Source organism: Protomyctophum parallelum (assembly GCF_964188405.1).
Source record: "Protomyctophum parallelum genome assembly, chromosome: 9".
NCBI lineage: Eukaryota > Metazoa > Chordata > Actinopteri > Myctophiformes > Myctophidae > Protomyctophum > Protomyctophum parallelum.
In genome coordinates, this window is record NC_139706.1 from 38,957,770 (window position 1) to 38,974,997 (window position 17,228).

General features: G+C 42.5%; 2 protein-coding genes across 3 annotated transcripts in view; one reads left to right on the plus strand and one right to left on the minus strand.

The window, feature by feature from the left end:
* egfem1 (EGF-like and EMI domain containing 1) overlaps positions 1-17,228 on the plus strand; it is an 89,117-nt gene that overhangs the window by 45,169 nt on the left and 26,720 nt on the right. The window contains exons 15-20 of the mRNA XM_083773817.1: positions 3,434-3,562; positions 4,371-4,499; positions 10,298-10,432; positions 10,992-11,126; positions 12,502-12,627; positions 14,170-14,301. Coding sequence (XP_083629943.1) covers positions 3,434-3,562; positions 4,371-4,499; positions 10,298-10,432; positions 10,992-11,126; positions 12,502-12,627; positions 14,170-14,301 — 786 coding nt within the window. The remainder of the gene's footprint in view (positions 1-3,433; positions 3,563-4,370; positions 4,500-10,297; positions 10,433-10,991; positions 11,127-12,501; positions 12,628-14,169; positions 14,302-17,228) is intronic.
* LOC310864957 (EH domain-containing protein 2-like) lies at positions 4,517-10,368 on the minus strand. Of its 2 annotated transcripts, XM_083773840.1 has the most exons (7): positions 10,260-10,368; positions 8,772-8,978; positions 8,245-8,421; positions 8,003-8,100; positions 7,042-7,454; positions 6,282-6,446; positions 4,517-6,154 (listed from the first exon to the last, which is right to left on the minus strand). In XM_083773840.1, the coding sequence occupies exons 2-7, from the start codon at positions 8,939-8,941 to the stop codon at positions 5,591-5,593; spliced, it is 1,587 nt and encodes a 528-aa protein (XP_083629966.1). In that variant the 5' UTR covers positions 8,942-8,978; positions 10,260-10,368; the 3' UTR covers positions 4,517-5,590. The 2 variants fall into 2 exon arrangements, with proteins under 2 accessions (XP_083629966.1, XP_083629965.1); XM_083773839.1 differs by lacking the exon at positions 10,260-10,368 and having other exon boundaries at positions 8,772-9,106.

A 17,228-nucleotide genomic window follows, 5' to 3' on the forward strand; every position in this document is an offset into this window, starting at 1 on the left:
TGGGCCCCGGAACACAGAGGGCACAGGGGGAATCAATCTGTCTGCTAGTCAGTGGAGCCGGGCCAAGGCCCTCAGTGAGAGCATCAGCCTCAGGCCAAGGATGTCCAGTGCTACAGTAGGTTGGGAATCAGGGCTCCATTGTTCCCATCCAACAGTATGATTAATGGCTGTCTTTGGTGTGAACTCCAGACAGGGCTGTCTGTAATCATGAGAAGAGAGCCACATGGGGATAAATCCATTACAAGCAATCTGTCACTTTTAGCAACATGCTCCTGTGGCAGTGGAGTTTTTCAGAGTTGATGATACATGGGCAACATTAGGAGGCAGTGGAGATGAGCATCATGGCTTGCAGCGCTGGTAGGAATTTGTATCTGGGAATCCGTGTGAATGACATTGTGGCCTATATGAAAGTCTAATGATGAAATGCTGTTGGTCATAATTTCTTTTGTAAATCTCCCATGATCATACTGTGTGTATTATGGCTTTTACAGAGGTAAATATAGTTTACCACCCTCTTTTGTCTGACGTACAATATGGAGCCATGTTCTTTTTATAATCTGAGTCTCAAAAATGAAAATCAGTATAGTATTTTTAGTCAAAAGTATTGAATGAAGTTGCTCCACCACACTTTTGGTGCATACACTTATTTATATAACACATACGACTAAATTGTTTTGTTAATCTGTCCAAATCTGCAATTTGTGAAACCGCGCTGTGTTTCCTGAACAATTAGCACAATGTAGAATTTTGATGTTTAGCTATTATCATTCTAAACCAAAATTCTTGCTGTAATTTATTTAGCTAACCAGTTGAAGAAATTGCAGATTGAGACAATCACATTTGCTTTTATGAAATATCTGAGACCATTAGGGTTTTATGGAAGATTCTTCTGAACATCAATTTAAGCAATAACACATGTATTCTACTGCTAGGTTGAGAAATTATTTGTAATCTTATAGGAATGACTAGAACAGTTGTGGTGACTGAGAACTAGAGTTAGGCTGTTTGGGCATGGTGTCCCGTGCCCTCAGCATTTAAATCTGGCATGTAATGGCATACACTCTACCATTGTGCCAAACAAAGAAAACAAACAACATCTTTGCCAGTGCCTTACGCGTTAGCTTTACCCGCTACCTGTGAATTACAGGCAAGGCAGCTGGCCCTTTCCCTAAATTGTATCTTAGGGCCTGCTATACATTATGCCAACTCTGTTATTTGCACCTGGAGGTGTGGCTGTGGGCGTGTTGTTGCACTTTCCCTAAAATTCCTTTCTTGCCCACACACGTTTAGAAAAAGACATAGCGGATTCTAAAACCACCCACTATGCCAAATTCGTTTGGTAGAGCACTCGCCTGCAATGGACATGTTCGGAGTAGGGGCGCACAATAGCGCAATATTCAGAGGTCTCCTTCTCCCCTAATTCTCCATGATTCTCTGTGATTCTAATGTTCCTATAATCAGCAGAAATGAGTGTAAATTACTCCTTATGTCAATTGTGTCAAGATGATACTACTCTATTCATAGAAGACAATTGTGCCATGCAATGCCATGTGCTCCAACTTACACACTTTGTATTAATCCATTGTGTAGGGTAAACATCGAATTACGATAATATAACATTCTCCATAATCAGTAACATGTTGTAGGTGATACTTATGTCTATCAAATATGTTTTTATTGAAAGGCAATCAAAGACCAATTAAGCGTCTGAACTCTGAAGCAAACGCCTCAGTGGCATGGACCCACTGCACTTCTGAATTAAGTGATTGTGAATATGCTTATTACAATTTTACTGTAATCTACAAAAGTGTGACTGTTAATTCCTTTTGTCAATAAATTGTGTTTTTATCAGCAGTTGCCACTTAAGCTTATCAAAGACAAATACAATGTCTTTGATCTGTGTTTGCTCTAACAACACAGACCATTCAGTTGAATGAATCCAGAACACAAGCATATTGCTGAAACAAACTTCTAGCCATACTTCAAACCAGCATCATGGAACACCTAATTAAAACAAATTATAATTCATAATATATATAATATATATAGTTGTTCTCCCAGAGCGCAGCAGACTCCATGGCTAGGGTAGCTAGTCTCTTGGAACATTTGTGGTCGTAGTGGCTTCATCTTTTAACGGTAACTGTTATGTATAATCGCAATATTACACTCGAGGGTGTGCATTACTGTCATTAATGGCCTGCGTAGAATATGGAATATGAATGAATATATGGAATATATGAATGAATATATGGAATATATGAATGAATATGAGTATAAGGCAAGGAGTACACGCACACCCTCTCGTGTAATATTGCTTAATTGTATTCCAAGGCAACCTCGCTCTTCCACGGGCAGATAGGGAGAGAGCATAAGATTGCACTAGGGACTATAGGGACTAGTCTTCTCTTAAAGGCAATGGCATCTGGCACAGTGATTGGTTGTATCAATGTAACGCCCAAACCACTCCTATGCATAATGTAATGTGTAGCGCACGTACAGTACCATTCTACTTGTTGTGAGCGCAAGTTTCAATCCAACTCCCATCTTGTCAGCATGTCTCTCTTCTCTCATTCCAACATGTGATTTACATTTTGGATTTACTGGCTGGGCTAAGCATGGATGAGTGAGTGGTGGAAATTAAGCGTTTGCTTTCTTATCAAGTAAATCAGTCACACCGCTCCACATCAACAATGCCCCATAGCTATTCTGCAGTCATCCCACAGCCTCTTGAGTCTTGGGACTGTATCTGTCTTGCTAGAAAAGCCAAGGTGTTTCGACTTAAAGAGGGAGTGCCACAATTTTTTTTATTTTTCCAGTTTTTCGTGTGTCTATGAGGTGACAGTACTTCATTAGACACCCTGGAGTCGTTTTTATGTGCAATGGTGTCACACTATCAGCCACCCCCCCCCCCTTTATCATACAACTACAGCTGTGGGTGCGGCTTCAGATCAGGTGGATCACCACCCATCACCACCCACCAGGCAAACCAGGCATACTTAATGAACTGGTGCCCACATAAAAACAACATTTTAACAAATACTGTAATAATAATAATAATAATAATCTTTATTGTCCCGAAGGATATTTGTCTTGACCTGATAATCATGTTTTAGGGTGGAAAATAATCACGGCACTGCCGACGCATTTACACATTGATTTAGCCCCCGGACAGTATTTAGTCTGTCTGTCTTTCTTTTTGGTCAGGCGTTTGGTGCCCTGGTCTGCAGCCCCTAAAACGTATTGCATTAATATAATCCGGGCCTGATTGTACTGTACTGTCTGTGAGCATTTTCACACTGTGGCATCAATAATGTTACACTACTGTTACCCCTACTATAACTTTGCATAATGTTCTGTGTATAACTATATATCATTCTCCTTATTTTGCCCTCTCTCTCTCTCTCTCTCTCTCTCCCTCTCTCCCTCCCTCCAGCTTGTCCACAGGGGACCTATGGGAAGGCCTGTAATGGTCTGTGTCGCTGTCAGAATGGAGGCTCTTGTGACCCTGTGACTGGTAGCTGTCTGTGCCCACCTGGGGTACATGGCCCGCTCTGTGAGGATGGTATGTGCGTGCGCACACACACACACACACACACACACACACACACACACACACACACACACACACACACACACACACACACACACACACACACACCCTCACACACACACACACACACACACACACACACACACACACACAGAATCTTGGTTATGCCAGTGTCTTTTGCATGTCTAACATTGTAGTTTGATTAGATTTTCCAGAGAATAATAGTTTATTTTACTAAATGTGTTTGTTTGTTTACAGTGTGGCTTTGTAGGAGGCTAGCTGTATGTGTGTCTGTCTGTTAGCACAGCCAGTAGGCCACAGATGTTATTGTTCACATTATGTTTTGGAAATATTTAACTTAGTTTGATGATCAAAGTCAATGTGACTCTTGCCAACTGTGGAGTCAAACGCCATAGGTCATGACATGAATATTATGTTCATGACTGACGTCATGAACGAAGTCTGAGATCTACATTGGAGTCCCACCGTTCCACACCAAAGCTTTAGTCTGGCTGCAGCTTAGACCTTCATCTTAGTGTCAGTGCCACTGAGAGAGTTTTCTGGCTTTTGAACCACTTACGTATACTGTCGTATACTGGTGTCATGTGGTGAAAATAGCCACTGCGTGTCGACCCATTGTGAGATTGTAGCTATCTTTGCAGTGTGACACTGGCGTACGATGGAATATTAAATGATGAAGAATAATACTGTACCCCTAGGCTATTTTTGAGAATATTCGCTTATAATGACATGCCCAAAATAGGGACGGCAAACAGGAAATTCTTTATGTGTTTCTTCGTCTTCTTGCCAATACTAACAGGTTGTCCTCAAGGCTACTTCGGGCAGCTCTGTCAAAGGAAGTGCAACTGTCCCAATAATGGCCGCTGTCACCGACTCTTCGGGTCCTGCCTGTGTTCTCCAGGACTGTATGGACGCTTCTGTCACCTGAGTGAGTACAAACTGAACATCAATGAAAGCTTATTTTATTTAGAATGCATTTGTCTTATACATGAACTGTGATTGTGCAAAATGTCATTAGACATTGTTACTGTCGGGTGGAAAACTTGTATGTCCAAGACTGTAACTTTTCAGGAAATGAAAAACAAAAGGTGTCGTAAATGCAGTTATTATTTAGTCACTTCTTGTTAACACTTTTCATTAGTCAAATATTTGTGAAACCCGTAGTGTTAACCACTTTCATCTGCATTGCATGTCATATAGGCAGACATCTAAAACGTTGCATCACAATGTTTTATAAGCTTGTTGATTGGCTAATTGATTGATTGAACTACTTTTAACTACACAACACTTTCATACATCGTTTTAAATAGGGGCATTTATGAAATGAAAAGAAAAGATTAATTATGACGATACAAGGTTTCTGCCCGACAGCGATGGCATAGAATATGAATGTATATAAGTATACGGCAAGGAGTACAAATCTGAAGAGATCTATAATCTTCAGTAGTGATACAGTAGGATACGTGAACAGCAAATTTCACAAGTGTAGTACAGGTACCCAAAATGAGATATTATCAGGTTAGTCTACATTTGGACATTATTGCATCATATATCATTGTAATAGTTTATTTGAAGTGATATCATACAAGTCCTGAAACAGGAGTTATTTTGCTGTAAATGTTTGAGTAGATTAACTGTAACATTCATTCTTGTGTTGGATTTGCCGCGGGGGGTGTGTGTGTGGTGGGTGGGGGGGGGGGGGGGGGGGGGGAGGTGCCGGGGGGAGACCTGACGAAGATGTATTGACATCAAAACGCTGTGGCTCTGTTGGCCTGCACCCTGTGAATAAAAGGCTTTAATTGCTGCTCCAGTGCCTTTGTTCTACAATGTGATGTTTGATTATGCATCAAACATAAATATATCAAACACAAACATAATGAAAATAGCAAATCTCACAAAGCTTGTAGATTGGCCATTTCCCCTAGTTATTGTATGATGAAGTATAAAGCGCTAAAGTGTTTTTTTGTGTGTTTTCTTTTTTTTAACAAATCAAACCCTGCCTGATAGTACTACTTCTCATCATTCATCGGTGTGTTGTGGCCGTTTCGATGGTGGCACCAAGTGAGGAGGCAACTCATGTGGGAGCCAATAGCCCTCTAGTTTTCCCTCAATAAAGTGTAAGGCCAAGGCAAACTCTTCATTGTCTAGCATTCCGTCACAGTCCACATCAGACAGCTTCCAGATATGAGCGAGCACAGAGTTGGGCAGGAGGGTTGTCATCATCCACTCTCGTACTTTGGTGCCGGTCAGCTTTCCTGCGACGGGACAGAGGCTGTGGAAAATCTCATCGTATTTTGGCTTGTGTTTCTCCACCACCCATTCGTCGAGATATATATCACTGCCCTCCTCCTCCTCTGGGATTTGCTTGAAGGGATCTCTCTTGTAATGCCCTCTCTTGAAAGTTCCCAAAAAATCACCATCCAACACTCCGGGGAGGGACTTCTTCTTTTCCCTCTTCTGTTCCTGTTGTTGAAGTAAGGGCATCAGCTTTGCTATGTCTGTGGACAGCAGCTTGTCCAAGGAAGCCATGAGACTTGGCTTGAGCGCTTTGAACTTGGAGAAGTCTTGACCCAAAAGCCTCTCCTGAAAGTCAAGTTGAGATATGTTATGTTATGTTTATTTATTTGACATAGACATCACAATCACTGTGACTAGGAGTTTAGTCAGAGATCTGTGAGAATATAAAGTGTGAAGTGCTTCAAGTGCACACCTGCATCTTGGTACAGTCTGGGAAGTCACCCGCTGGGACTCGATGCTGTTGCTGGATCTTGCTGAAGATCACAGGAAGCTGGTAGATCAGGTTGTGCTTCTTTGACTCTTTGCAGAAGATGGTGGGCATCTCTTGCTTCAGATAGCCAATGATGTGTGCATGAGCCTATATAGAGAGACCAAACGAGTGTGATAATTAAAGCAAAACCCCAATAACATACCGTACATGAATACATGCATTTTATTATTATTATATTAGTGGACTTTTTTGCCGTCAACATGATGACTCAGATGACTAAAACAAATCTTGTGGATACTGCATTATGCATTACAACTGAATGAATCCCCAAATATTTCCTTTTTATAATAATTCAAATTTATTTTATTTTCTTTGCCCCAATAATTTTGTCAATATAGATTTAACATTTGCCAGAATCTTGCCTGGGCCGATCCCGATGGCCTTTATTTTATATTTTTTTATAGAGGCTGACAGGAAATGGGGGAGAGAGATGGGGGAGTGACATGCAGTAAAGGCCGCCGGGTTCGGGAGTCGAACCCACGGCACACTGCCAGGCTCGGACTACCGGCCAAGGTGCCTGGACCACTGAGCCACGGCCCAGGCCGATCCCAACGACCTTTGTCTTTCCCCCCATCTCTCTCCCCCTTTCCTGTCAAACTACGGTAATCTATCAATAAAGGCAAAAAGCCCCCAAAAATATCTTAAAAAAAATAAACATTTGTCAGAATCTCTCATCTCTCACCCTGACTAAACGGGCCCTCTTCACCAGGTCGTTCAGCCTCCGTATAGCAGCATTACGGGGCAGGTTCCTTATGTCAGTCAGGAGATCCTCTTCCTCCATCTCTATCAGCTGGTAGTGGTCACACGTCCGCCTCGGCTCAGACCAGAAAGACCCAATGTAAACCCGCAGGATCTCGGGGGTTTTAAACACCTTCCCCAGTGACCACATGAGGGCGCCATACACCCGCATGAGCTGCTGGGATTCCACCCTGTCTGCCTTGTTGAGAACCACCCGCAGCTTGTCCTCGTGGCCGCACAGAGCCCCGAAGGTCCGGGTGAGCTCATCGGAGAACTCCAGCTTATGTGCGTCAAACAGGAGGATGATCCGGTCGACGCGCTCCGCAAACCAGCGCAGCACTGCTGGGAAGTCGTACCCTGGATTAAGACAGCACAGGGTTTTCATTAGCACATGATGTGCTGTGGCCAGGCTGTTATGCCTTGAGAGGTAGAACATGTAACGTGTCCCAATAGGCCTCATCAGTTTCAGGCTGTGTCGGTTACACCCAGAGATTAATGCGTCCATAAAGTATAGCAAAACCTGCCCTATGCTTACATCTCATATCCAAGTCATATTATCTCATTCGCTATAGGCTCCTGGCCTGCCTAGTTTTCTATGTATATGATTGGAGTGCCCTTTAACTCCCAACGTACATTTATAACTGATCTATAGTGAAAAAAATATGAAGATTATCCCAGTATCCAATTTCATTTCAACTCACCTTGACTCCTTCTGATACCAATAATATTCCTGGCCTGTCAATAATGTTGTCAGCCTTTAGTGTAAAATTACAGCTGTTGACATGGTAAATACTTTTTAACTATCAAAAGTAGATTCAAGACTAAATCAGGAAATTATTTTTAGGTTTCCTCCCAACATCCAGACCAACACCTTCAATACTTTTTGAAGGAGTATTGTCTCTCACCTCGACTCAGTTTTCTCTTAGCAGAAGTTAAGATGCCAGGTGTGTCGATAATGCTGATACTCTCCAGGATCTGATTTGGCAACTGAGCACACTTAAACCTGGACAAACAAAGAACATGTATTATTTAACATGCATCTAATAGATAGGCTAGAGCTATTTCGTTGCTATTCATTATACTTTATTGACATGAATAGCATGTCTCTCTCTCTCTCTCTCTCTCTCTCTCTCTCAGTTCTCATCACCTGTTTAAAAAGGAATTTCCAAAAGGGTTGAGGTTACGAAAGGGCATCCTTGGATCTACAGTCAGGGCATTTCCTGGGATAATTCCCTCTGTCTCTCCATACATAATGGCAGTGAAGCAGTCAGTGGTCGGCTCTGGTCCAATTCTGCTACCAGGAAAATCTTGCTCTATGAGATACCTAAAGAAACGTGCATGCACTCACACACACACACACACACACACGCGCGCATGCACGCACGCACGCACGCACGCACGCACGCACGCACGCACGCACGCACGCACTCACGCACGCACGCACGCGCGCACACACACACACACACACACACACACACACACACACACACACACACACACACACACACACACACACACACACACACAGATGAGTACACATTACACAACACACAAGCACACACACGTGCATAAACATACATGTCAGATATATGATAGACAACATTTGACAGTAATATGCATTAGAACATGCACAGTGGGAATGAACTCGGGTAACAATGATGATCGTATACTCACTTGATAAAAGTGGTCTTTCCTGTTGAATACTGACCCATCACTAAGACCATTGGTTTGTTTTCAAAGTCTGCATCCTCATAGCTGGGAGAATGGAAATGCTGGAAGCTGTAGTACTTCTCTATGGGCATCAGTCTCTTATAATAAAGATTCTTCAGCTCCTCAGTGACCATGTTGACATCGTCCAGTGTTTTAGGGCTGCTCCAAAGTCTGCGGAGAGACATGGCAACAAGGTTTATGCCTCCTTGATGCTGAAGAAATAATTTCTCAGGCGTGAATGTGTCAGCAGGCCCTCTCTTCTCTAAGTCTAGACTAAATGTGCATGATGGAAGTATGTGAAAGCCGAATATTATCAGAATCATACAGCTGTCTGCTCCATCCTGCTGAGGGACATTAGGAGGGTGGAGAGGGTGTAACCAAGACTGCAGCTGCACCTAACACAAAACAGTAGATGTCAAGCGGGACAGGGTGGAGACGGAGTTGAGTTCAGATCTGTAATTGTTTGAGGCTGAAGTCGCTGAACCGGGACGATCCTGACAGAGTTTAGTAGAGATTGATTGTTTTAAACCCATGGTTTAGTGTCAGGTTTTGGGGCGTACTTTCATTCATAAACTTTGTTTGTGTAACATCTCGGCTTTCAGTTGTTTGGTTCATTCAAATGAGCATTAAACTTTAACCACATGAATGAACCCTTGCGTCAGAGTGCACATCCAACCAAAGTCATGTGAAGGTGCAGGATGACAACGTACAGCCAGAAAAAACTGTCTGCACACCAAATTAAGTGCAAATTAATATATCATTAATATATTTTTTAAGTTACTTTTTGTTTTGTTTCTTCCCCCATCTATGATATTATCTTCTTCCCCTTTTACACATGCCTTTCTTAGATTCAGTATGTATTAACCACCTTCAACCTGTCATCCCTATCTACTAGCTCTTGCAATAATAATAATAATAATAATAAAACTTTATTTGTATAGCACCTTTCATGACATCAAATGCAGCTCAAAGTGCTTTACAGAACAATGGAGAATAAAAGAAAAGCTAGGCAACGACATTAAAAAACAAGCAGTAATGCAATACAGTGAGGACAAAAATATAAGATCACTTAAAAGCAATGTTGTAGAAGTGGGTCTTGAGCTGAGCTTTAAAAATGTCTACAGAGGCTGCCTGACGAAGGTACAGTGGGAGCTTGTTCCATGCCGACGGCCCGTAGAAGCAAAAAGCTGCTTCCCCGTATTTTTTAGTTGCCATTTTTTTAGGCAAAGCGAGCAGGCCAGCAGTGGAAGACCTTAGCGGGCGGTTTTGGGACATATTTAGGCAGGCAGTCATGTAGGTAGGAAGGTGCGAGACCATTGAGAGCTTTATACAATCATTACATCATTACAATCATTACAATCATTACAATAGGGCGTACGCCGTACGTAAGTGGTTAAAGCATTACCCAAGCACTGCGACATACATCAGATCGAAATAAAACATAGTACGTACGTGTCCTTTTCTCATTGTGGTCCCTTTCCTTCCCCCAGCATGTCCCAGGTGGACCCACAGTACAGGCTGTTCCAAGGAATGCGACTGTGTTCTGCAACATTCCGCTGGCTGCGACCCTAGGAGCGGAACCTGTCTCTGTAAGCCTGGATACCATGGTGCACGGTGTCAGCAAGGTAAGCACTGTCCTCAGTGTCCTGGCTTGACTTTCCAGAGAACAGTGATTTTCTTACGTTTTCATTTATTAGCATTTTAAATGTATCTCTTAGGAATTTAGGTGAAATCTTGAGGTCCAGAGTGATTTGGATAGAGTGGGAGGGTATGGGTTCAGCTTTTCACTCAAGGACACTTGAGTGAAATCTTAGCTGTACTGATAACAACCTTCTTTGTACTGTTTTAATTATTGTGGAAGTATGTCTGCCTGAAATCTTTGCCATTCTATGATTGCATAAAGTCAGACATCAATACGTTGCTCACGGAGCAGCTTCAGACAGAGTTTATTTGAATTATAACTTTTAGAGAGACTTAAAATATGAGGAAATAAAATATGTGCAAGCTGTTTCCCATTACATTTTATCCTTACAGTATAGCGTTACTAGGTTGACTCCCTATAACTCCCTGTGTGTGTGTGTGTGTGTGTGTGTGTGTGTGTGTGTGTGTGTGTGTGTGTGTGTGTGTGTGTGTGTGTGTGTGTGTGTGTGTGTGTGTGTGTGTGTGTGTGTTTTCCATGTGTAGAATGTGCGTTAGGGTTCTTTGGGCCTGGCTGTGAGAAGCAGTGTGACTGCCCAGGTGGAGGACCATGTGAGTCCAGTAGTGGGGAGTGCAGCCAGAGATGTCCTGCAGGCCCTCATGGGGACAAATGCCAGCTGGGTGAGACAAGGCCTCACAACACCTGCAGTAACAATTTGCAATTTATGCATTTAGCAGACACTCTTAACCCATTAAGACCTGAGGACATTTCTACAAATGTCTTCTAAACCAGTAGTTCTTTCAAGATTACAAAACAAAAATAGCAGATGTACAAGCTTGCAGTGCAGCACAGTGTGATTACATACAAAGTCAATGCAAAGATACAAATTGACACAGGTTTGCACTGGGTGGCGCAAATTACATTAGGTGGTTCCTTCCAGCGACCACGAAGAAGTGCAATTTCACTTCTTCCTCATCCTCTCTTTGTTGAATATAAAAGTTGAATTCTTAAATCTCCTTCATGGTTGGAGTGAGTTTGTTTGGGCAAACTCCAAGAAAGTTTTATACTAGTGTAGCAGAGTAGCTCAATCTTAGGCCTGGGGGATTCCCTCTTGCCCTAATGGTAATGTTTGGTTTCCCACACAGGAGACCCAAGGTCGAATCTTGTGTATTTAATGGAAATGTTGTGGACCTAATATGCTGTACCATCAGCGTACGTGTCCCCTCCTCAGCAGGCCCTCGTCTATCTGGCTGCTTGCTCTACTGGCTGATGGAAAGTTCCGGTGGCTGAGCTCTCAGAACTGTGGTCCAGAAAAAAATCTATCTGGTTCAGGAGGTTCTGTTAAACTCATAATGTTACTGTCTCTGCGGATGAGTCCTTTCCGAGGCTAAGTCCGAGATAACAGTGACAATATGTCATCCCTAAATGCTCTGGCAGGCTGATTTTATTAAAGAAAACAAATCATTCACCTTTACTAGAATGTATTTACGCTATGTTTTAACAGGGGGCCTCTTAGTTCAAGCCCAGAGACTATTGGCAGAAATGTATTACATAAACCAGTGGTTCTCAAAGCTGGGTTTTGGGACCCCCAGGGGTCCTTGAGGTGCTTCCAGGGGATCCCATACATATTTGTTAAAAAAGTATCAATATCAGTTTAACCACTTTAACCCTATATTTTATGCCTCAACAGTTTTATATACTATATATTCAGTGGCTAAAATAGCAGATCTACAGTACAAGCTCAAGTAGAGTACAAGCACAATTGTATTGTGTAGGGTAGTTCTAGTTGTCTGTGCTACTGCTATATAATATTGAGCAGCCCGACTCCTACTGTATGTTGCACTGTGCTTTTGAAGAGAAGAGAAAATAACTGCAAACAGCTTTTGTGTTCCCAAGAGTGAAATCTTTTTTTTTAGTTTTTTATTACATTATTTATTGCACAATGTATCAACCAAGTCTGGTGTTCGTCAGACGTCAGGCCTCTGTGACACTTTGCACTGTGCTTTTTGGTACCATTGTTGCATTGGGTTTTGATGTATTGGCGTGTGCTGTCAGCCTGCAGACAGGGGACTTATGGAGCCAGCTGTGGGTTAAGCTGCGAGTGTGGAGGAGCTCCATGTGATCCCATGACTGGACGCTGCATCTGCCCTGCTGGGAAGACTGGAGACTCATGTCAACAAGGTGCACAACTTTTCATTGTCTTTATGTCCTTACAACGCCTCGCAATGTGTTGTGAGCTTGTAGATCGGCTATTTTCTGTATTTGTTGCAAAGAAAATGCCCTCCAGCCTCTGTTTTTCTATACGGTAGAATCCTGCTTGTTTTTGTTATATATTAATTCATAGCATTCCTCTTAGCCTGATGTCACATGGAGTCATTTGTTCCACTGAACACAAATGCGTGCAAGTGAATACCAAAACGCTCGACCCAAAACACAGTCGCCCCGGGGTGTAAATCTGGCGACTTCGGAACCTCGTATTCCTAAACTTAACCTCAGTAAAATTATGCCTAACCCTAAACTTATTTCTAACCTTATCCACAGTCTTAAATAATTCAGTTTATCATATTTAAACATTCAGCAGTTAAGGTACATCGATCTAATGACACTCTTAGGTCAGATAGCTTTACTTTTGGATACTGCTACTACGAACTTTTTAGGCCATTAAAATGTGTTTTTCCACTGGGTGTAACTTTATCATCATCTGACTTTAAATGTATCTAGTGTAGGTTCTCAATAATTTCTCTTTTTTTTCTTTTGTGGCTTTCGCCTTTATTTTATATATATTTTATGGAGGGACAGACAGTAGGCTGACAGTAGCCCCTCTCGGAACCCTACATAAAGCTTTTCTGAAATTTTGATGAGTTTTATGTAGGGTCCCTGTTCATGACTATATTTTCGTATGGGAATTCTGGAACGCGGATGATAAACATGCTCTCTAAGATAGAATCTGCGGCGTTTGACTGCCTTTTTTTGTTTGCGTTATTCTGAATTTGGGAACTTTAAGTACCTATACATTCCGCTGCGAATATCTCCTGTGGCGCGGAAGCCGTTAAGTATTTTTAATCTTTGTTTGACCGATTTGGTCGCTTATATAGTATTAAAAATACTTAACGGCTTCCGCGCCACAGGAGATATTCGCAGCGGCATGTATGGGTACTTATACTTCACATATTCAGAAACCCTCACACGAAAAAATGTCGTCAAAGAGCGCAGACAGGCGTTATCCATGTTGTTTATGTTTTATGTATGTCCGCGTACCAGGTGGCATGGTACTGATGCAACAGGACCCAATGCACTGGGTCTAACAAATGTCAGAAACTTCAGTAGCATTGGGTTCTGCTTGGAGGGCTAGGCTGACAGGAAATGGGGAGAGAGATGGGGGGAAGACATGCAGTGAAGGCCGTCGGGATCAGGAGTCGAACCCGCGGCACACTGCCAGACTGGATTACCAGCCAAGGAGCCTGGACCATTGAGCCATGGCCCAGGCCGGTTCTCAATCATTTTAATGTCTAGAACCCCCAAATGTAGTATGTATTTGGCCGTGGACCTGCATTTGATTTGTGCCAGGGACTATGGTTATTTTTTAATATCCATAGAATGAATGTTAGTGGTTAAACCATAACTAATCTTGCTGGGCCCTCCCCGGAACACCCTCCCTGTTTAATGGTATGTGTCTTGCAAACTGGAAGATGAGCTCTTTGCGTGTTCCCTTGTTTCCTGCAGACTGCCCCGATGGCTTCTGGGGGTTGCAGTGCCAGCTGTCTTGTAGAGCCTGCGAGAATGGAGCCTCCTGCAACAAGCAGACTGGTGTGTGTGATTGCAGGCCAGGTTTCACTGGAACACTCTGCCAGGCTGGTGAGTTTTATCCAACATATTGCAGATCTGTGTTTTAACACAACACAACTATTTTAATGTTTACAGCATGGCACCAAAGCAGTCAGCCATCTAGAACAGTGTTTGTCTGTATGTGTGAACAGCTCCATGCTAGGACAGACACTGACAGCAGCCAATGTTCCTGGATCACACAGTTCTCTTTATTGCAATGAGCTTTACAGAATAAAACAGGGCTGCTCTCCATACTGTGGTATAACTGAAACTGAATCGCTACAGAAAAACGCTTACAGGGGAGAGCAGATTTAGTGTTCTGGCTGGGGAGTGGCTCTCTCCCTGAGTGTGTGTGGGGACATACTGGATTGACTGCTGCTGTTCATTGGAGTGATACATCATTCATCGCGGCTGCCATATGAGTAGGGGCAAGCCGTGCCTCCTAATGCATCTACTGTATGCCACATACAGTATGTCTTTTGAAGCAGGAGGTCTCTCCACAATTAAAATCATTGTAACTCGCTGAATTCTCAACCGTTTTACAAGTGGTTTGGTTCGTTACAAATGTCAAACACAGTAGTTATGTTAGGTTACGTACGTTAGAGGGTATATTTGCTTAGAACAAAACACTTGACAAAGTATAACATAGAAAAGGTTTTTGTCTCAGCTACAGCTCAGGGATATTTTAGTGGAGTTATGTCAATTATGGCAGCGACATTGATGTACAATGGGGGGATGGCTGGTTTATCCTGAGTGCATTGATTACCTCGATGCACAACAAGTGTACACTCACACTACTGTAGCTCCGGGTACAGTTAGTTTGAATAGCCATCCCACAGTATGTATGTAATATCCCCAAATCATCCGTCCATCTGCCTGTCCGTCTGCAGCTAATCTCGCAAACCACTACACCGATCAGTGCCACATTTCTTGTGCATGCTGCCAGTAGGCCAAGGAAACCAATCCCCAATATCTTTCACAATTTGTGATTTTGTTTTTGTGTCTGAGATAATGTTTCACGTTTTGTGATGGATCTGAAATCTCAGTTCCGCTGTTCCGCCATCCCTCCATAATTGGGCAAGACCGACATCATCAGTATGACATCAGACATTCACAGGGAAGCCATGCTATTATTTGACTTGGAAATATCAAGCTTTTTGAAGAAATTATGTATTCAAATTTCAGAAAATGAATGAATAGGCCTACACAGTTACACCATCAGAGCCTGACCTGGTATTAGTTGCATTATGCCTCATTTTCTCTCACTAGAGCTACTGTAAAATCGAAGGAAGGTGGTACAGTACATGGCAAGACGTGTTTTTACATACAAGTTACGAGTCTCTGGAGAAGCCAGGTGTATTTCACCTGGCAACGGTGCCTCTGGCTTGGCCAGGCAGCTCAGCGTGGTTGGGAAGACGGCAGGGGACTGTCCACTGCACTAGTGACTCCTGCTGCTTGCTCTGGGCTGTCAGTTGAAATCAAGCGGCTGGCTCCATGTGAATCAGAGGAGGCATAATGGTTGTCTACAAACCAGGGGTTCTCAACGTTTTTGGCTGGGGATCCCCAGAAATCCTTTGGCCATGTCTCGCAAGATGGATCTGTCCAATAATCATGAACACAGCATGCAATTTACGTGAACGCTTTCACACACTTTCCTACTAGGCTGAGGAATATATCCCACCCTTTTCACATTGGCCTGTTATAGCGCCGTCAAAGGTGGACTTTTGCAAAACACATTTTTGGTAGAAAATGCCACAAATCATCCAATTGCCATCAAAGGCGTAAGAAGAAATGGCACCCTTTTCACATTGGCCTGTTATAGCACCACCACCAGGAGGCCACAATAATGAGAGTGTACAATTACGGGTCCATTTGGTTCCATTTGTACACTTCTCAGAGTTACAGGCAGATAAGGGTCCATCTGGACCCCAGGTGGTCCCCAGACCAAACATTGAGAACCAGCGGCCTACACCCTCCCCAAGACCGACAGTGGGGGTTGACAGCACCAGGGACCGCAGTACACATGGAGGGAATTGGCGATGACTAAATTGGGGAGAAAATTACCACTTTTCATCGCTTTGTAGCCTACCATGTGGTGAACCCGTCTTGGAATTCTTTCACTATACCTCATGGTTTGTATAGGCTTAAACTGCTATACATTGAGACTTAAATAAAGACAAAACTGGGATTGGAATACCAAGACGTGCTGTCACTCACTATTAGACTGATACATTGCTTTGTATCCATCATTATTTTACTTTTTGGACGTCATCACTATTGGCAATTATGCGGCCAATCCGTCAATTTCACCCTGGCTTCACTCTTTTAGGCATGTCATTATAGGTGGAAGTTTAAAAACGTTTCAAAGGATTCTCAATGTTCAATGTGTGTATTCTATCAAAGAGTTATTTGTTAATTTTTTGTTTTTGTTTGCTTATGAATTAAATGCTCTCAAATAAAAACTTAAATCAAATCTTAAGTTTTTCAAATTCACTTAAAGACTTTACACCACAAGATATTGGTCTCAAAACATTGGTAATTGGAGGTCTAGGACATTCCAAAAATACCAAATTCTGGCATCGGTCAGACTTCAGTGACTTTGATGTTATGTTTGGAACTGTAGTAAGACATGTCTTCTCATGAATGAAACAACCATAATCATACATGTAGCTCGAAGCCAAGTTTTGCAGCAATTATAAATATGTGCCAGCATTCTTGTTTTAGCTTTGGAAGGATCACAAGTCAATATGCAGACCGCTTATTCACTCCCATGTGTTTTAAAGCATGCTAATTACAGTGGTTAAAAAACAACTACATGACAGTCTCTGAATTCCACCTTTATCATTTCAATCATGTGTCTGTCTGTCTGTCTGTTCATTTAATTGCTTCAATTCTTGAAGTTTCTTATTTTTTTTACTGAAGTCATAAAAAGTTGCAGTCAGTGACTGTTTCTGAAG